This window comes from Pollicipes pollicipes, unplaced genomic scaffold, assembly GCF_011947565.3.
Source record: "Pollicipes pollicipes isolate AB1234 unplaced genomic scaffold, Ppol_2.1 Scaffold_5724;HRSCAF=6776_pilon_pilon_pilon, whole genome shotgun sequence".
NCBI lineage: Eukaryota > Metazoa > Arthropoda > Thecostraca > Pollicipedomorpha > Pollicipedidae > Pollicipes > Pollicipes pollicipes.
Genome location: NW_023596746.1, coordinates 55,314,575 through 55,335,018, shown reverse-complemented (window position 1 = coordinate 55,335,018; position 20,444 = coordinate 55,314,575). Strand labels below are relative to the sequence as shown.

The 20,444-nt window shown below is 52.0% G+C and overlaps 1 protein-coding gene and 1 pseudogene across 1 annotated transcript; one reads left to right on the top strand and one right to left on the bottom strand.

The window, feature by feature from the left end:
- Positions 1-158: 158 nt before the first annotated feature.
- LOC119103223 (aspartate--tRNA ligase, mitochondrial) lies at positions 159-9,807 on the bottom strand. The gene is made up of 14 exons (XM_037226663.1): positions 9,779-9,807; positions 8,715-8,869; positions 7,630-7,787; positions 7,197-7,295; positions 6,146-6,244; positions 5,726-5,809; positions 5,217-5,303; positions 4,410-4,586; positions 2,812-2,985; positions 2,424-2,531; positions 1,881-1,913; positions 1,491-1,703; positions 920-1,106; positions 159-331 (listed from the first exon to the last, which is right to left on the bottom strand). The coding sequence occupies exons 2-14, from the start codon at positions 8,848-8,850 to the stop codon at positions 174-176; spliced, it is 1,713 nt and encodes a 570-aa protein (XP_037082558.1). The 5' UTR covers positions 8,851-8,869; positions 9,779-9,807; the 3' UTR covers positions 159-173.
- Positions 9,808-10,341: 534 nt separating this feature from the next.
- LOC119103962 (ankyrin-3-like) overlaps positions 10,342-20,444 on the top strand; it is a 67,030-nt pseudogene continuing 56,927 nt past the window's right edge.

Sequence of the window (20,444 nt, the reverse complement as noted above, 5' to 3'; positions counted from 1 at the left end):
AGCAGCGTTGCCGTCTTAGTGCAGGACGGGTTCGCCGCCACGATGCCGGCTGTATTTTGCGCATCGGAACCTTTCGCGTGTCATTCAGACCGAAAGACGGCGTAAGCTGTCACATCTGTAGCACCGCGCGCGCCCTGTGGCAATACACTGGCGTGGGTCACCGGCGGCGTCTCTCAGCTTGGCTTGGTCAGGTGATAAAGGTCGTATTCTTCCCGAGAGATGTCGCTGGGCGCGTCAGCCATCAGGTCCCGCCCGTCGGACGTCTTCGGAAAGGCTATGACGTCACGAATTGATTGCGCGCCGCACACCAGCGCCACCAAGCGATCCAATCCTGAAATAGGCGAGCAGTTGAAGATAATGACACGGATTGATACGCGCCAAAATCGTGGGGGGCCAGTGGAACAACTGGGTGACAAAACACCATGAAAATACGAAATATCGTACCTGCGATAGCTTTTACGCATCTAAAGACATGCAGTTCACGTACTAACTAATGGTTAAAGAATGCAGACAGTCATTCATTCGTATGGACGGACCCAATCGGGAGCACTTCTGAAATCGCTTCAAGCTACAAAAGATCGCCTCGCGGCATCGCACGGCGCGTTATCCTGGCATTCTGCGTGTTTTATCTTCGCAATCAAGCATCGACGCGCGGCTGGATGGCTACCCAGCAAACAACCATGACGCCACTTCAGTTTTCGGCCATTCTGGTGGAATGTTGGGGCGAACACACAGACATCAGCACCACGCTGTGCCTATTAGAACAATCAACCAAATCGTATAATCCTATTAGCACCTCGGCCGTCACATCCCCACATGTGACGCTCCATCATCCATCAGCTCCTTTGCCGGGTTCGTCCTGGAAGTACCCCCAGGAGCGGCGAGAGCGGCGCGGCTGGCAAGAGCCGCCAGGACATACCGAGCGCAATGCCTCCGTGCGGCGGGGCGCCGCTCGCCAGCGCGTCCAGCAGGTGCTGCAGCGGCGCGGTGTCCTCGCCAAGTACAGTTTCCAGAACGTGCCGCTGGAGGGCGGGCTCGTGAATGCGCATCGAGCCGCCGCCGATCTCCCAGCCATCCAGCACCAGGTCAAAGTGCTGACTGCGCGCCTGGGGAACACACGTTTCCGCTGGTGTGTCGCGGCCGTGTTATCGAAAGGGTGGCGACATGGGCGACCGCGCCAGCGCAAAACAGCAGCGGCATCCTTTGTTTGTAGAGACTTGTCCATCCATGACTATCATGCAGTGTGTGTAATGGGGACTTCCGTATCACTTGCACTTTATAAGTGAAGTCGACCAGACCGACATAATAACGCTGACTATAGGATTCCGTAATTGCCGATCACCTACGGGTACGGTAGTCTCTAAACACACCAGCATACATGCAGCAACTTCCAGAATTCCGAAGAATCGCCCGAACAACAGTGCTGGCTTATCCACCGAAGTACACGCCAGCACGCGCCCGGCCTTCTCCGCAGGCGGCGCTTGGCTGACCTCCGAGGGGTTGGAGTGCACCAGGTGCTCGTCCTCCTGGTGCGGCCTGGTGAACGGGTGGTGCGCCGACACCAGACGGCCCTCCTCCTCCACAAACAGCGGGAAGTCCACCACCCAGACCAAGTGGGGGCCGGCCTGGCGCACTGCCACCCCGCTCGCCTCCAGTCGGTCGGCCATCTGCACCCGCAGGCGACCAATGAGCGCGCGCACCGCCTGGCGCGGCCCGGCGGCCACCAATAGCGCGTCGCCGGGCCGCGCGCCGACGGCCGCCGTCAGCTGGGCGCAGGCGTTGGGGCGGAGCCGGCGCGCCAGCGGGCCAGTCAGCGCGCCGTCCGGCTGCACGTGCAGCGCCGAGACTCCGCCCAGGCCGGCCTGCGCCGCCATCCGGTCGTGCTGGGCGCGCAGCGAGCGGCTGAAGTGGCACTGCCGGACCGGGACGGCGGTTAGACCAGCTGAGTCGGCGACCGGGACGGCGGTTAGACGAGCTGAGCCGGCGACCGGGAGGCGGGGGACACGCGGAGGCGAAAGCAGGATACAGTCTAGACGCGATGTGCCATTGAACCGGCCCTCGAGTATCGAAAAATCGCTCCTAGGCTGCATGAACAATCAACTGGCACATTTGACCGGTTGCAAGTTAAGTACCTACAGACACAAACGCCTTCAGCGCTGAGCCAGGCGTAGGCTGCGGCTGCAAGGCGCAAATGCAAACTAAACGCTTGCCGACGTCTGGAGACGTCTGGGGCCAGCCATCGGGCACGCGGACAGGCCACGACAAACGTCCGCGGCAGAACACAGGTCATCGATGTGTGGGACTGGACACGACAGTGCGCAGCGCCCTCTGGAAGCCTGGCCGGCGCTCTTCACGACAGCTGGCCGTGGCAGCGGGCCTAGCGAGACGCTGTTACTCCATACCGAAAAGAATATGTCACTCACGCTGCCATCTGGCACGACCAGTGCGACGGCGGCGGCGCCTGGAGCGGCCAGCTCCCGCTCCAGCAGCTCCGAGCCACACGCCCTCAGCGTGCTCGTCACGTCCGTCAGCTGACCAACACGGAACAGGAGTCACGCAGAGACAACTCCTGGACGCGCAACACTTGACGGGAGCGATATCCCCCGCGATGTGGGAACCTAACACGTCAAACGAACAGCCCCACTAGCGGACTGCTTGAAGTGGGTTGCGTGAAAACAATGGACATCATCGCTGACTGTAACTTTACACGCGAGCCCCGTGAGGAGCACACAACATCGGCTGCTGTGATGTCGTAATGCAGAACATAAGTCTTACATCCCTGATGACTGAATGTGTTGTCAGTGTGGTTACCTTCCAGCCGAAGCGAAGGTCCGGCTTGTCGGAGCCGTACTGCGCGATGGCCTGCGCGTAGGTAATGCGCGGGAACGGGGTCACCAGGTCACCGAGAGGCCAACAGCGCCGGAGCAGCCCCTCCACCAGAGACTGGATACCCAGCTGGGTGGTGAAACCCAGCTCAATATCCACCTGAAGGGGGACATTGAGAGTCAGTCAGCACCGCAGCAGCCCCTCTACCAGAGACTGGATACCCAGCTGGGTGGTGAAACCCAGCTCAATATCCACCTGAAGGGGGACATTGAGTCAGTCAGCACCGCAGCAGCCCCTCTACCAGAGACTGGATACTCAGCTGGGTGGTGAAACCCAGCTCAATGTTCACCTGAAGGGAGACACTGAGAGTCAGTCAGCACCGGCAACAACCATCTGCGAGGAAGTGCGCGCCGACAGGAGAGCCTAAATGACGTACTCGCTGTATAAAGCAAGGGCTTGTGTACATCACAGACATTTGCAACACAAATAAACAGGACTTTACAAAAACTCACAAACACAGTGCGATAAAATCACTAAAGTGCGCACTGCTGTGAGTCAGGAGTCACTCAGGCGGACTCGAACAGGGTCATGTCTCATCTGAGCTAGATATGGCTCGGGGTCGCACCTAACCCCATTACAAACCGATTCAAAGCACTCCAGCTCGAAGTCACGCCGCGCCGACCGGAATGCTCTGAATCACGGTCCAACCTCACATCCACAATCCCCCCCCCCCCCAAGGTCCCACCTCATCTCGAGAATTCCCCCCCTCCTCCCCAAGTCCATCTCACCTCGATAACTCCCACCCGGGTTCCACCTCATCTCGGTAACTCCCGCCCGGGCCCCACCTCATCTCGATAATTTTCCCCCGGGTCCACCTCACCTGATAACTCCCACCAGGGTCCCACCTCACCTCGATAACTCCCGCCTGGGTCCCACCTCATCTCGATAATTCCCCCCCCCCTCCCCCAGGTCCACCTCACCTGGATAATTCCCACCCGGGTCCCACGTTACCTCAATAACTTCCACCCGGGTCCCCACCTCATCTCGGTAATGCCTCCCCAGGTCCGCCTCATCTCGATAACTTCTCCCCCAAGGTCCCACCTCATCTCGAGAATTCCCCCCCTCCTCCCCAAGTCCATCTCACCTCGATAACTCCCGCCTGGGTCCCACCTCATCTCGATAATTCCCCCCCCCCCCTCCCCCAGGTCCACCTCACCTGGATAATTCCCACCCGGGTCCCACGTTACCTCAATAACTCCCACCCGGGTCCCCACCTCATCTCGGTAATGCCTCCCCAGGTCCGCCTCATCTCGATAACTTCTCCCCCAAGGTCCCACCTCATCTCGAGAATTCCCCCCCTCCTCCCCAAGTCCATCTCACCTCGATAACTCCCGCCTGGGTCCCACCTCATCTCGATAATTCCCCCCCCCCCTCCCCCCAGGTCCACCTCACCTGGATAATTCCCACCCAGGTCCCACCTCACCTCGATAACTTCCGCCCGGTTCTCACCTCATCTGGTTTAAGCCCGGCCCGGCCGGATGCCGCCTCACCTGTTTTTACCTCTGGCCCGGGCTCCGCCTCACCTGCGTAAACTCTGGCTGTCGGTCTGGCCGGGCGCCCTCGTCCCTGTAGCAACGCGCTATCTGGAAGTACCGGTCCAGGCCGCCCATCACCAGCAGCTGCTTGAACTGCTGCGGTGACTGCACCAGACTGTAGAAGCGCCCTGCAGTCCGCGTGGGCACCACAAACTCCTGCGCCCCCTGCGACGCGCCAGTACCCGTCGCGTTTATGTAACCCTGGCATGGCCAGGCAAAGGGGGGGGGGGACAAGGACGGGCGTGTATGTACGCATGCCCAGAGCTGTGGCACTCTTACTCCGAATAGACTTGGGCATCTGCTCCCTTAGTGTGCACGTGACTTACGCCCTAAGACCAACAGGACAACCAGCATCATCTATCGATTGATGGGTGACGGGTCCCAGTCTCTGTCTAAAGCTCACCCGCTCGCTCCCGACAAGACGCGCACAAACTTATCCTCACTTTATAAACCTTCTGTACACCCATACAGTAAGGCTCGGCATGAAGGACAGCCAATTGAAATAACTACTGCTTCACATGATGCGATATTAGTGCAAGGGAACAGGTGAATACACAAACGGGTTCACGCATGCTCTTACCTGCCGACACAACATTTTGCGAGCACATCAATGGCGGCAAAGGGAGTGACCGGATCTGGAGGTTGGCGAGATCCGGGCACGTCTACACGTCTATCTACAAACTTGCCCATACCCCGTGTGAGACACGCTGACTGCTCACTGCTCACCGCGCACACCGAGCTCACATCGCCGCGGCGCACCCCGGCCTTGCGCTCGGACCACGTGGCTCTGCTTACCCCGGGCGTCCTCTTGAACAGGGTGGGCGTTTCCACGTCGATGAAGCCGTGGTCCCTGGCCAAGTACTCCCGCATGTCCATAACCATCTGGTGGCACAGCATAGGATTCATCAATCCCAACGTAGGTTCGATGTTGGAATTGATGTACGATTGAGATGAGACGCTTCACGCCACTTGAAGTCATGGGTACCGGCATGCGTTTTACGTCGAGGCTTGTGTGCCTTGCTATGTATGTAAGTGGCGTCTGAAATTCCTCTCACGTCAGCCGTGTCAACTGTGTGCTAGCTGACACGCATATTAACTGACCCACCACGTCATTAAATCACAGTCTGGTGTAGGGCAGACCGAATAGGGCAAGCAAAGTGCAAATCGGCATTTATTCCTGAATTCACAAATTCAAGCATCCACGTCAGGTGGTACTAAACTGGTCCATCCCACCTTCTCCGGTCGTGAGCAAAGCAAAACATCAAGAACTTTTTAAATCGGCTGGCGACCGCAGTGAGCCTGACCTGTGACCGCAGACGGATGTTGTGCTGCAGCTCCGGGTGTCGCAGGTCCAGGTAGCGGTACTGCAGGCGCAGCGCCTCCTTGGCCTGGGCGACGACGCGCAGCACAAGCCGGCCGGTCAGACGACACCGCCGATGCGTGCCGCGCAGCAGACATGTGGTTGGGAAGTTCACGTTGTCGCAACGGTATTAACACATTGATTGGAGTGCATATGCGCATCACAGGTTGAGATACAAGCACAGACACCGTATGATCAGGCTGTAAGTGGTCACGTGACATGCACAACATGCTAGCATAACATACGTTGTCCCCTTATCAAAAGCAACTGGTAGCATGACACACCTTGATCAGCACATGGTATTGCAACGTATAAACAGCGAACCCAGACTTCCAGTAACAGTGCAGCGAGCCGTGGCGCTCACCTTATTGAATGATCGTATGTTGAAGGGCAGCTTCCTATCCGGCTTATTGAGGATGGCGACGTCATGAACCACGACTTCGACGTCACCAGTAGTCATTTGCTGCAGGCAAACGACAGGGGAGGTTACAGCACGCATTTACAATGTAATTCGGGTCAAGACCGCTTTGACGCAGATGATACGGGTCACTTTAAGGGCGTAACAAAACCACGCCTGTTATGCGTGACAGCGAATCCGTCTGACAGTTCCCATCAGCCGTCATTGGTGACACACGCATCACGATGAGGCTACTTAGAAGAGCGGACCGTTTCAATGTGACGACTGTGATAGCACGATCAGAGACGTAGACCGCAACAACGTCTGTCTTCGCAGTTCTTTAAGCGCGGACATAGGTCACCAGTGGACACAGGTGATACATCTTCCATGAGGCCGGCGGCCGTTATCGCGCCACTGGCCAGGAGGTCCTCCTGTCACATCGAACAGACAGCAGGATTACGCTGTCCGTCTGGTGTGTTTTCCTGCTTGTGCTGTCTGTCAGGTGTATTTACCTGGTTCTGCTGCCCGTCGGATGTTTGCCTGGTTTGCTGCCGTCGGGTGTGTTTACCCGGTTCTGCTGCCCGTGGGATGTTTGCCTGGTTCTGCTGCCCGTCGGGTGTGTTTACCTGGTTCTGCTGCCCGTCGGATGTTTGCCTGATTCTGCTGCCCGTCGGTGTGTTTACCTGGTTCTGCTGCCCGTCGGATGTTTGCCTGGTTCTGCTGCCCGTCGGGTGTTTACCTGGTTCTGATGTCCGTCGGGAGTATTCACCTGTTTTTTTCTGTCCGTCGGTGTGTTTCACCTGGTTTTGCTGTCGTCGGGTGTGTTGATCTGGTTGCTGTCCGTCTGGTGTGCTTACCCGGTTCTGTTGCCCGTCGGGTGTGTACCCGGTTCTGTTGCCCGTCTGGTGTGCTTACCCGGTTTCTGGTGCTTCCGGTGTCGCCCGTCTGGTGTGCTTACCCGGTTCTGTTGCCCGTCTGGTGTGCTTACCCGGTTCTGTTGCCCATCTGGTGTGCTTACCTGGTTCTGTTGCCCGTCGGGCCGGCGGCGGACGGCGCCAGTCACCTGCAGCACCGACTCCAGGGGCAGGGCCTCCACCTTCTGCGCCAGAGCCGGGTCCTGGCAGACGCACCGGATCGTCAGCCTCCACCCACACCGCGCCGACAGAGCACTTCCAGATGCACACCCACTCTGCAGACAGTGCTGCGACGCTGGATACTACCCAGCTCCAGTCCATCGAAGGAGAGATGCGGTGATTTTCATAACAAAACCTGCAAAGAAACTTGACACCTTAAATCATCACGGCCGGTGTTGAAAACTGAGCTCGCCTAGCTGGCAACATCGACTGGCATGCCTTTTTCTAGCTTCTACATATTAATTATGCTGTACCCCCTTATTTGCCTTCCACAGCCCGGGCTCTATGGTCGGAAATCCACTCTCTCCCCAACCCCACCTGCTCTGGCAGGAACAGCTGTGTGACTCCATAGCCATCCCTCAGAGTAAAGAACTTGCCCATTCTCTTGAACTGCAGCCATCCACATAACGTCACAGTTCTGCCATCATCCAAGGCCCGCAGCTGCCCACACGTGTGGCTACGATGCTGATAGCTGCCTGTGGACATGGTACAACCATGACAGCACACAAATATTGCAACAGGATGGAAGACATTGCATTTATTGCTTGTGCAAGATGATAGGTATTGTTCATGTTCATCATGCTTTCATGAATCACCATTACATCATATAATTCAGTTCAGCAGATTGCATGTTTGGCATTTACTTATTTCAGGCCAGACAATATGGAGGGTGTAGTATTTTAATCCATACTTCTCACCCATATGTAACAACATAACAACCCATATTGAGCCCTTGTAATGAACAAATCAGTACTATATGCTTAAGGGCTGCTTAGATGAGCCCCACACTGTTTTATGCTTAGAACTTTAACAAATTGTGTTATAAATTGTATGATTTCAGAACACCAACATTCATGACAAGCATTTTCAACAGCAATATGCCACTGCATTACTGCAATGGTTAACTCAGCCCTGATGTATGAGATCAAATATGTTATCAATAGAACTTATTGAGTGTCATTGGCAATGTCCATAAATTACATCATGCAGGGAGGAGGGGGGAGGGGGTTGATAAAGTGCAACAGAAGCATTACATGGAAGGGGAAAATCTTTGAACTATGACCTTATTCTTAGGTGTGGGTACAATTCATACTAAAATCTTTAAACAAATCGAAACTGTGATGCCAGACAAAGCAGCTTCCTGTGGTGCCAAGGAGCACACCCCTTATTTGTTTTGCATATCTAGCTCAATCAGTGCCAAACTATGCTTTTCTGCTCTTTCCTGACATTACACTTAAAACAAAATTACTGGAGGGGGAGGTTTTGTCCAGCGTAACCAGCATATGGAGGACCGTGTGACCATGAACGTGTGTAACCAGCCTGGGGAGGGAGGGCTGGAAAATTACTGAAATACGTAATGTAATATGCAAACAACCCTATACATGTTAACTGTGCTGACTCACATGGGTTAGGATGAGTTACTCGTGATGAATGACGAAGTATCTGCATTTTTCCAATTCCATAGGTTTTGGTACCACTGAGTGAGGATACCACATTCCCAAAGATCTTGCATACCCTTGAAATGTTGCTGGCTATCATGATAAAAACCAGGGTAGTCCTGAAAACACAAACCACTGATCATTTGTCACACAGTTAAGGTGTATGAATAAAAATGATGGTTACATTATGTGTTGGAAGGGTGAAAAAGTACTATAGTCATAGCAAATAGCTTTCCCATTCAATCTTCTCTTATGGTGAGGTGCACAGAGTTTTTTATATTTCATCCAAACATTTTGAATGGGTTTCTAGGATCTGAGCTCAAGCTAAGCATTGCTCATTGTGTGAGCTCTGACCCTGCACTGCCTGATCAAGAGCTCATGTCTGGTGGTGAAAATTTGTGTGTTGTAATAGACAGCAGGGTCTGTCCTGCTCTCTGATATCACCCACACTTAAGGGTGGCTGCTGCCACTGGTGACAAGCCATACCTGAAGGATGAATAGCATCTGCCTAAAGTGACCCTGCCCGATTATGAGGGTGGATGGATGGGAAGACAGATACTCTAATCAACTGAGCCATCAAGACAGGTAGGTCTGAGACTTGTTTACAATAGTGGCAAAGATAATTTAATAACTATAGCTAGCCCAACAGATAATTTTCTCTAAAATTGGTTTTTGGCTATCACATCAGCTTCTAGAATAGATGCTACTGGGGCATTTGGACATGACTGAGAAGCTGACTGTGGTAACAACTGTATGCATGCTGTCACCTGTCACTATGTCACCATGTCACCATGTCACCATGCATGACTACCAGTCAGTACGACCAGTCAGTACGACCAGCGTATGACGTCCACACAGATACTTTGTGCATGTGCATGCCCTGAGTGCTTCTTATCGGCTGCATTCCAGCAGAGAAAAACATTGGGGTGGCCCAAACCGACATTGGTGGCCAAAAAGAACGCATAACACTGGGTGCTCACAACACGGCAGAAACGGATAACTCTATGGAAAACAGCTAGCTAGCGCACCACGACCAACGTCAGAGCGGGAACACACTGGAGCCAGTCATGAAGTTCGCTATCGGCCTGCAGCAGACGCACGAATATTTTGTAGCTTGTGCGTTGATATTGAATCATGCGTATTAGGGCGCAGCCATACTGGATTCCGCACAGATTGCTGATGCAACAACCTGATAGCCAATAGATGTCTCTCTGGTTTCTTCAAAATTCAAAATAAACTAATTTCTAATTTAAATACAGTTTAATTCGTGAAAACTTCCATTTTAAGAAACTTTGACTGGCAGAAATTGGTTATGAAAGGTATACGACAGTTTTGAAATTGCCTGCAGCATCTTTATAGAGCTGACTAAAATCTGTACTTTAGGGATTCGTTGTTATCGATCGTGAGTAATGCTGAAAAACATAATTCAAGCTTGGATAAGGATGATCGGAAAGTAAGCGTGTAAATTATAGGCCTCCATTGTGAGGCCAAAGACATGCGGGATTAGATATGTTGACAAAGAGTCTCCTATAATTTAAGTGATTTTAGTAACTGTTTCTCAATTTGATCTGTGACAACAGTGACGATGGGGAATCTTGCGATGGTGGGGGGCTGTCGAGGATAAGTTGATGATGTTGATGATGCGTGATTGTGTGTAGACGGTTGTCACCGGATTTGCTTACGCAAGGGTAACTGTCCTATTTGCACATCAATATCAGGTAAGCCATTAATTTGAGCTTAGGCCAACCGATGTTTATAGTGCGCGATGTTTGCCGCAATATGTTACGATTCATGGCAAACGACCTGATATCAAAATAACGGATATCATTGATTGAAAATGCAATTCTGGATCTCATGCTGGTCTGTTAAACAAAATGAAGTCCTTGGCATGTCAACTTGTGCATCTAGTTCAGAAGGAAGATTAAAGGCATTGGCTCTAAAGGCAGAGCCCTAGTGTTGCAATAATTTTTAATGTTTGGTTTTCATGATCATTTGCATCCAGGTGGGACTGTTTTTTATCTCACCTTGTGGAGAGGGTATAGTGCTTTTTATTTGTCAATTCTGAGTTTATAACTAATCCTTGAGCATGATGCCCCCAGCAATTGTTTGCCTTTGAGATTGATGGCCACTTCTGTTATTGTGCATGCATCACTTTTTCCTTCATTCAGCTTCTATTGTAAATTTAGATAAATAGCATGTCAGTCCACATGTTGAATAATGTTACCACTATGGATTCAGCCAGATTTGTGGAGGGACAAGAAGGCTTGACTGGAGGGAGAAGTAGTGGCATGATCCCAAACCATTTTTGACAAGCATATATCCACAAAGCACACCTGTTTTGTTACCAAAATCTGACCTGCAAAGACCTGGTTACCTGATATGGAGATCATATGATGCATATGTATATGGGAGGCTGGTATACTAAGTTGGCTAGGTATGTTTTCAGCAAATGTAGCTATTGGTACATAAGTGTAAATGTGACTGCATTTATTGATAGGGTTCAGGTAAGTGTGCTAGTTGTATAGTCTGATTAGTAACAGCTAGATCATTAAGATTTGTGGTGCTGTATTGCTTATTATGTTTATGTTGCTAGTCAATCAGATTATCCTATGGGCAAGCACAATATAATGGAGAGGCATAATACTTCATAAGTATTTAAGACACTTATGAGGGAGTCATGCATTATGGATGATTAAGAACTGGCTGTGTTTGAAAAAGAAGCAGGCATGGATGTCATGGCTAACAGTATGGTAGCAGCATCAATACAGGGCATAGGAAAATAGCACTTGGAATGCTTATGACTATTGACAGGAATGCTATACACATGAGTGCAAAAGCATTTTAAAAAGTTCTGGATATGCTAAGATGGGCAGACCACATTTAGAGTGCTAAAGCTGTAGTGTGGGCTTAGGGTCCCACTGAAAAATGCTTACAGTATATCTCATTAAAGTCTTTGTGCGTGCGTGCGTGCGTGCGTGTGTGCGTGCGTGCGTGCGTGCATGCATGCATGCATGCATGCATGCTGCTGGGTCAACCAGGCTATATCAAGGGGAGGCTAGACCTGAACTTAGGTCCTTTAGGTTAGCTAAAGGCTAGTTAGGTTAATAACTCACCATAAGAGTAATCAAAAGCAAAACATGACTTGGTCACAAGTCTAGCAAAAGGGCTCATTAGCACCATGGAAATTCCCAAAAAGTTCCTGGCAGGGGAGTACAATTTTTTAAGGTAGATTAAAGCACTTTCCCAGTGGTGTGAGTCATCACACCTTTATTCAGGGCTATCTTTGAGAGATCACAGTACAATGGTTAATACTCAATAGAGGCACCACTTTTCATATGCAGTCCTTCATGTAAAAGCACTTCAACTGAAAGAAAACATCAGTACTGAACATGCCACACTAAGAGAACATAGTCTCAGACTCTATAACCTGAAACACATGTGCATATATATTGGTTAGCAATCTGTAAACATTCTTCATGTGCATGGATCTAGGGATTTTTTTCTTCCACATTGTCCTTGTGAATAGTAAGTATCTTATGTGCTTCTCCCAAAGTCATCAACAAGTCACTTAGTGAAGGGTACAGTTTTGCAACATAAGTTTAGAGCTGACCAGGAAAAAAGGGGGCACAAAAAAGTGTCAAAAATGGTGACCTACTCATGCTCCACCACAATCATGCTACTGATGCTCCACCATGGTCGTGCTAATCGTGCTCCACATGATAACAGGCTTTGAAAATAGTGAAACCTTCATATCCCTTCACTTTCCATTTCCCAGACAACACAAGAGACCCCTGAGGTCCCAGCCAAACAAAAGAGGTAGGCAACACTCTCAACTGATTCTTTAGACAGCACAAGTATGATGCCTGACAGATGAGGCAGGCCAAAGGGATCAAAGCCAGCCACTCCTCTGACTCTGGTGGATGATACAATGTATTAATGGATGTTGTGTGTGCTTTAACTGACATTGTTGCTAGATATAATAGTTAATGTTTCAATGTACTGATGTTTTTGTCCTAATAATTCTTCTTTTTCTTATTTTGACCAGCCAAATATAGTACTCTGGATATTTGTGCTCTGGATACCAAAAGGTGGCCAGAAACCCAACCACAGGGTGGTTCCTGATGAGCACAAATAAGTCCTTTGTAGTCCTGATGCACATCTCCGTACCACTTCCCTCGCGATGTTCACAGATTTGCTCAAGACATGAGCCAGAGTGGAATGTTCATGCTCTTGACAAACCAGTGACAAGGAGGCAAATCATTTCAACCAATGAGAGAGTTTTGCTATGTTCAACCTCCAAGACAAATGAGTACTAGGATCAGATTCCAAAAATAGGTCCATGGGTCTTAACCTTGGTCAATAGGTCTTAACCATGTTTACTAGTTCCAGCACATGTGCCATATTCTTCATGTTTAGCATGCCTAAATATTTAGATGTAACATGTGTTTGCAAAAGAAATATTGATGTAAGTGGATAGATATCATATGTAATGTTTACATCACATTCAATAATGGGTAATGATTGCCCCTATGTTTTCATACTGCAGTACCTGCATGGAGTGAAATGTAAGGTTTCTTAAGGCTTGGTAAGGAATAGAACAAATTTTTTGTTACACTCAGTTACCAAACATTTACTGCGCAGCATTTCTAATGTGAAAACGAGCTTTTGGGATTCAGTTTTCACTGTAGTCTGTGAAAAACAAAAACATTTGTATTCTTGTGATGTCAAAAAACTGTGATGCCAATGCTTAGAGTGAGCATGGTCACATAGGCCATATAGGCATCAGGTGTTTAAGCTCTTCAAAATAATTCAGAGATGTTTTTTCAGGCATTTTCATTTCAGGGCAACTGCAGTACCAGCTCGCCATCATGGCACTTATTAATATAATGCCAACTATTCTGCTTTCAAGTGCAACAGCTTCCAAATCAGAAGTTCTTACAGTGCCACCATGCCACAGTTGCTGTGCTGTTCCTGAGATGGCACTGTCGGCCCTTTACAACGGTGGCCACCAGTATCACAACGTAAGCACTGAAAACAGTGCCTGGCCCTACCTCTGGCCGCGTTGGGGACGGCCAGCTTTGAACGGCTACCGTCGCGGTAGGTTTCATGGGTCAGGCACAATGAAGCTGTGCACCCTTGCCACTAGTTGTTGCCTGTAGCCTGAAGGTTACATAACACCTGTCAATTATATTTTATAGAGATGAAAATATATGTTCATGTTATTGTAGTAGCTCCCAATATATATATTTATATATATATATATATATATATATATATATATATATGTTATACAACTGAGCATAAGATCGTTGCACTCTATATTTTATCGCCAGTCTGTGATCGTATTCACCCTGTGTTCCATCTCAACGCTGTTGAAAAGAGTTGGCGGCAATGGGATCCGATCCTATGCCTGGACATCGCGGCGCGTGCATGGGTCTATGCCTCGCCTAATAGCTCGAAAAAGGAGTGCCACGGCGTTCGCTTTTGATCCTGGATATTGAAAGAGGAATGTTCAAACTTCATTTCTATCCATTTTTTTGTGCGTATATCCGTTTAAGATTTAGAAAGCTGTGGGCCTGAAAAGGGGCATTTTAACATGGAAACCCTATGGCTAGTCGTGAAATGTTCGCCGTTGCTGCCATATTTTATACTAGACTCTGGACCCATCAGCATGGTATCGTTCGCCACGAATAACAGCTCCGCTAAGGAGAAATCCAGCATCATGAGGCCAGCCTAGCCAAACTGCACATTTTCTAAGAAACAAACATGAAGGAAAAGACATAATTATAAATGGCACCATACTAGCAGCTTCAACAGAGAGTTAGGGTAGATGGCGTACTGAATGGTAAGGTTTGGCAGTTATGGGCATGATAAATTATGAGCTATAAGTAGTATACAAGTAAGAATTTTGGATTTTGTGAAATTTGATGACTTTTGACCTGGCCTAGGGTCACCAAATTCGGAACTGTAAGAGAGAATCAGGTATTGGGTATCCAATGGTGGGGGTTGCTTAGTGATCGATCCAGTAGGATCTGAGACCTGACCTGTCATCATTCGCTTGTAAAATTTTCCCGTCGCGTTTTCGGGGTGTTTGACCTCAGGTTAGGTCGCGATATTGCCTCCCCATGACCCATCTCGCCGCACGGAATCAATTGGCGAAGGTTTTAAGGCGATCGGACGAGCCGTTGTGGAAAACTTGCGTGTCTGCGTCATGTACCGGTTTTTAGACCCTGCCCTTTTCGGTAGTGTTAAATGATACGGATATTTCCTTGTGCGCAATGTACTGAAAAGTTGAGACGTTTCCGACGCTGGATTGCAAGCGATTCTCCTACTTGCATTGCCATGGCACAGCGGTGAAGCGTGAGCAGGTGGCCGGTTGTGGCAGGTGCTTGGGTGTGCGGTTTTTTATCACCTTTCTTTGCATCCTTGGCAATTAATGCGGTTCGTCGTTATTGGTAGGTTTAGTCTTGTGAAAACGTGTTGGGTGTAGGTTAAAAAGTGTCATATAGTATCCAAATGGTTGTGGCTCATTGGTTGTGTTAGGTCACACAGCACATCTTTGTCCGTGATATCATTTTACAATTTGCTTTTTAGTAGTTGACTTGAATATTTGTCAAAAAGTCAGATACAGGCTTCAGTTGTTAAATGCTTATTGGCAAGCATTCCACGTAGCAGTGACGTAAAAGCCGAAAGCAGCTGAATAATGTATGCAAACAGGAAACATAGCAAACAATTAGCTGCTTTTTGCCATGCTTGTCAGCCAGGAGACTGATAATGTTTTATTGTAAAGCTTAGAAAGAACATGAAATGTCAGGTCTTAATCAGTATTTTAACAGGCTGACATTGTCTATGGAAATGGTTTGTTTTGACAGATTATGATACTTGCAACTTTTTTACCCATCACCAGGTCAATAGCTTGCGGCAATCCGTCATCCTGCACTGCAACTCTCCATCCGTGTGCCATTGTGTCTGCGCAACAAACATAGTGTATCACAAATGCATAAGAACTTACCAGCCAGTCTTAACAGCTCGTCATGATCTTCATGTTGGCAAAGCGAGCAGTTCCACTTGCCTGGTTGCTTGAGAGCTTGCGGTCAGGTGAGCCTGGCGTCAGTGCGTGGTCCGCCTCGAGCCGAGCTCTCGCGGCCTGCGGAATCCTTGCCGGTGATGATGTTGGTCCGTCGTACCCCCGCAGAGGCGGCCCCGCCGCGTGTCAGCGGAGGTGGTATGGCTCCGTCGCACCTCCGCGGAGGTGTTCCTGTCACACCCCTCCCCCCGCCGCGGAGGTGGTCTCACCGCACGTTACCGGAGGCGGTATGGCTCTGTCGCACCTCCGCGGAGGTGTTCCCGTCACACCCCTGCGGAGGTGGTCTCACCGCACGTTACCGGAGGCGGTATGGCTCCGCCGCACCTCCGCGGAGGTGTTCCCGTCACACCCCTGCGGAGGTGGTCTCACCGCACGTTGCCGGGGGCGGTATGGCTCTGTCGCACCTCCGCGGAGGTGTTTCCGTCACACCCCTGCGGAGGTGGCCCCACCGCACGTTGCCGGGGGCGGTGTGGTGCCGCCGCACCCAGCGGAACCTGGCGCCGGTGTAATTAAATTAGCGGCTGGTCGTGAAGCCGTACGCGCCGCGTGGGAGCGGCTGGCCGCGCTGGGGTGCAGTGGGAGGCGGGCCGCCCTGGCCGAGGCAGTGGGCGGACGGCTGGCCATGCCGTCGTCCTCGGGCTGCTGCTGTCCAGGTAGGCTGACGGCAACCAGCCATGCTGGCGTGGCATCCTCGCGGACTGCGCGATACGGCCGGCGACGTGCAGCTGGTGTCAAGGCCGCCCTGGCCGAGGCAGTGGGCAGAGACGGCTGGCCATGCCGTCGTCTTCGGGGCTGCTGCTGTCCGGGTAGGCTGACGGCAACCAGCCAGGCTGGCGTGGCATCCCTCGCGGAGCTGCGCGATACGCCTGCGACGTGCAGCTGGTGTCAGGCCGCCCTGGCCGAGGCAGTGGGGCAGACGGCTGGCCATAGCCGTCGTCTTCGGCTGCTGCTGTCCGGGTAGGCTGACGGCACCAGCCAGGCTGGCGTGGCATCCCTCGTGGAGCTGCGCGATACGCCGGCGACGTGCAGCTGGTGGTCAGGGCCGCGGGCTGTGCCTGACTGTGTTCTTGTCTCCGCGTAGACTAACAGTTACCACGGGTGTCGTATTCTGGACGGGCTAGTCGACCTAGCCTTGCAGCGACACGAGACCAGTAACGTTTGATGGAGAAAAGAATGGGCGGTGCTAATGTAAATACCGAAAATTTTCGCGCACTTGACTAGCTGCGAAATTACAGTGGATTTGCTGGTTTTGGGGTGTTCTTAATTGATAACATTGACGCCAGATCGCCGTTACCGATAGAAAAGCCGGACTAGACCACAATAGATGAGCAGGCCTAAAGCCCAGCTTTGTCACTTAGCTTTGTGTCAGCGGCTTTGTCACTTGTGAAGGAGTGCACGAATGTACTTTGGCAGACTTCCTCACCGGAGTACGTCAGCACGCATGCAATATAGACATCTAGATGTGTACATTAAATGCATTTGCATGAGATCTGTTATCGACAAGGTGTCTTACTATCCTTGCAACCTTCGCAGCAGACAGTAAACATTCTCCCAAAGCGGGGAAATGTCACGTCTGTTTTGCTGGCAGGGAAGGTGTTCTTTGATGTGATGTTGCCACGCGTGAGAGCAGCGATGTCACACTCGTCGCGTGCAGCCCCGGTTGGTATCAGACAGATAAGTCGTTCGCGGGCTAACGCTGACCCCTGTGTACCGTTGAGCAGGGGGGGGGGGGGGGGGGCACAAGATTTCTGGCTTTTGCTCTATGTTTCTTGGGACATGCTGCTCCGCAGCGCTTCGTTGTGTCGCTGGGTTAAGCAGTGTCTTGCTTTGTTTGTTTTTGTCAATGGCAAGGATTGGCACCATTAAGAAACCCGCGCCCTGAATTTTCATGAGTGATAGCCACAGGATACTCTGATATTTTTTATTTACCGTGCAGTGAATATGTTGGGCTGGTCGGTTTGGCATCTGACGCCCGGTGTTGTGTTTGGCTCACAGCACATTGTAACTGCCCCCGAACGCGCCCTGGTCAGTGTGGTGATGCGATCACCAGGCCAGTGAGGTCAGGCGAATGCTGGATGTCCAGTGAATGCTGACCGTGCGATTTTCGCCCATCGACGACATGTTTACACGGCAGCTGTCTGTCGTGTTTACTGATGGCATCACGCTCCCGGAGGTTGAACACTCTAGAACTCTCAGTGCGTCCATGCCGTGGACAGCGGAGAAATTCGATTGGGATCAAGTTTTGACGCTGTGCCCCGCCGGAAATTTCTCGGAAGCTGAATCTGCACGGTGTCGGTATCAGCTGGTCGGCGGGCTGTTTAGCGGGGCACGTGGAGCAGGCGCGAGCGCGCGGTCTTGGCGACTAAGATAACGCCTTGGCTTAGAGAAGGCAAGACCGGATTGTTCTGAGGGGCACGCTCAGCTGCGCATTAGATATTCTGTTCGCCAGCGGCCTGAGTCGGTACGTGCCCGACGGTGTCACCATCGTTCAGTTGGCAGCTTGGTCACGGATAAGAATTAGGATTTGGCAGCGGTCATATTCGTCATGGAGACCGCTGCTGAATGCCTATGCTGATGGTTGAGTCAAAATGCCTTTGAGGCCAGCACTACCACAGCATAAGGGCAGACGCCGGCAGTGCTGAGGAGTCTCCCGCCCGGCACGGTCACCTTCCGTGGGACTGAATTGAGCTATGCAGGGACGATGATAAACTTGTGCTATCTCGAGCGCCATCGGAAGCACGCGGCGCGTACTGACGCCATGACGTGCAGACGTGCAGGGTTCCAGTCGTCTCGGCTGCGCCGGTCACGTACTACACAATGACAATCATTATGCAAGCGCCTATTCTCTGGATCTCCCGTTGCCGTGGGAGCGTGTACGGATGGTGTGCCGTGACACGGGTCGCCGGCGCGCGGAATGTGGTCAGCTTAAGAGCGCGAGTGGTCAGTAGTCGCAGACGCCGCGATCGCGTCTCAGATCTTACCGAGCAGCCCGGCTGGCTGCCTGCGACTGAATTAGCCGAGTACCACCCCGTCTCGGCGCAGTCCTGTAAGCTGTCAGGGCTGGTACTGGCGAGCACGTCAGTGGACTATCTGTGCAGTAGCTGGGCAGCTACACGGCTTCAGCCCCCGAAATGTAGACCGCGTGATGTAGTCTCGAGCCCGAACTGAAACAGGCAGGCACCGACTGTGTATCAGAGGGGTCATTATGCTGAACCGTACTGGTATTGGTGCACATTTACACCGAATTTATATTTTAAACGTGCAACCCTGTTAAGACGCCACTGAAAAGCCCGTTCATACATGAACGTATTGCGTGCTCTGTTCTGCAGTGACGTTCGGGTCTTTACCGCCATCGTTTTAGTTGTATTGTACCACACCGTATTGTTGACGTATTATTGACGTACCATTGTAGCGACGTGTCAGGTGAGAAGCCACCATGGATGTGGATGCTCGATGAATGCGTATCTGACGCTGAGTCTGGACCTGAGACGGGCTGTTCTGCGCCTGCGCACGCCTGTCACGCTCGCCGCTGGATTGCTGTCAGAGTAACTGCAGACTGCTGACCGACGCTAACTCGGACACGGACACTGACACTGACACTGGCTGCTGCTAGGATCTGTTATCCTGTGCTTCTGGCTTCTGGCCTCTGACGGATGATTTGTATCTCTGTCTTTGCCACATCTGCTCGTGTGTACGTCCGCTGCTCCATTTGGCTGTTCTTCTTTACACTTACTGTTCGCATCCCGCTCCGAGCTCCTCTTGCGTGTGTCGTGCACCCCTGCTGCTCTGGCCGCTGCTGTAGTGCACCTCTGCTGTGCTCGTCTGTTCCTTTGCACCTCTGGTTCCCTGCACCTGTGCTCTTCCTCGCCAGTCCGCTGGACCGGTCCCCGCCGCTGAGCACAGGTCCAGTCCCTACCGCCGACAGCGGGCCCGGCCCCCATCGCCGACTGCAGGCCCGGTCCCCACCGCTGAGCACAGGCCCGGTCCCCGCCGCTGAGCACAGGCCCGGTCCCCGCCGCCGACAGCAGGCCCGGTCTCCGCTGCTAACCATAGACCCGGTCCCCACCGCCGACTGCAGGCCCGGTGCCCACCGCTGAGCACAGGCCCGATCCCAGCCGCTGAGCACAGGCCCGGTCCCCGCCGCTGACAGCAGGCCCGGTCCCCGCTGCTAACCATGGCCCGGTCCCCGCCGCTGACAGCAGGCCCGGTCCCCGCCGCAGGGCGCCGGTGTCGGCGTCACGCCCGCCGCTCGGCCGCCATGGGCAACCTGCTGTCCAGCTTCTTCCAGTCGGGTAGCGCGCTGCTGAACTCCAACCACCGGCAGCTCAGCGAGCAGACCTCCAACAACATCCGGTTCGTGTTCGATGCACTACGGGCCAACCCGCGCCTCTTGGCGCACCGCCTGCAGCCCGTCCTCTCGCAGATCAACAAGGTACGCCGACTGGCCGGTCGGCCCCAGTCCGGGGGTGGGGGATGTGTGTAGCAGGCTCTCCGGAGCCCGCGCTGGGGCTTCCGTAATGCGATGAACAGATGCGCTTTTGGGAGTCCATTTGAGCGGGGACGCGCTGCGTGTCATCCTGTTAGCCGTGCGTTTTAAGTATTTTGTC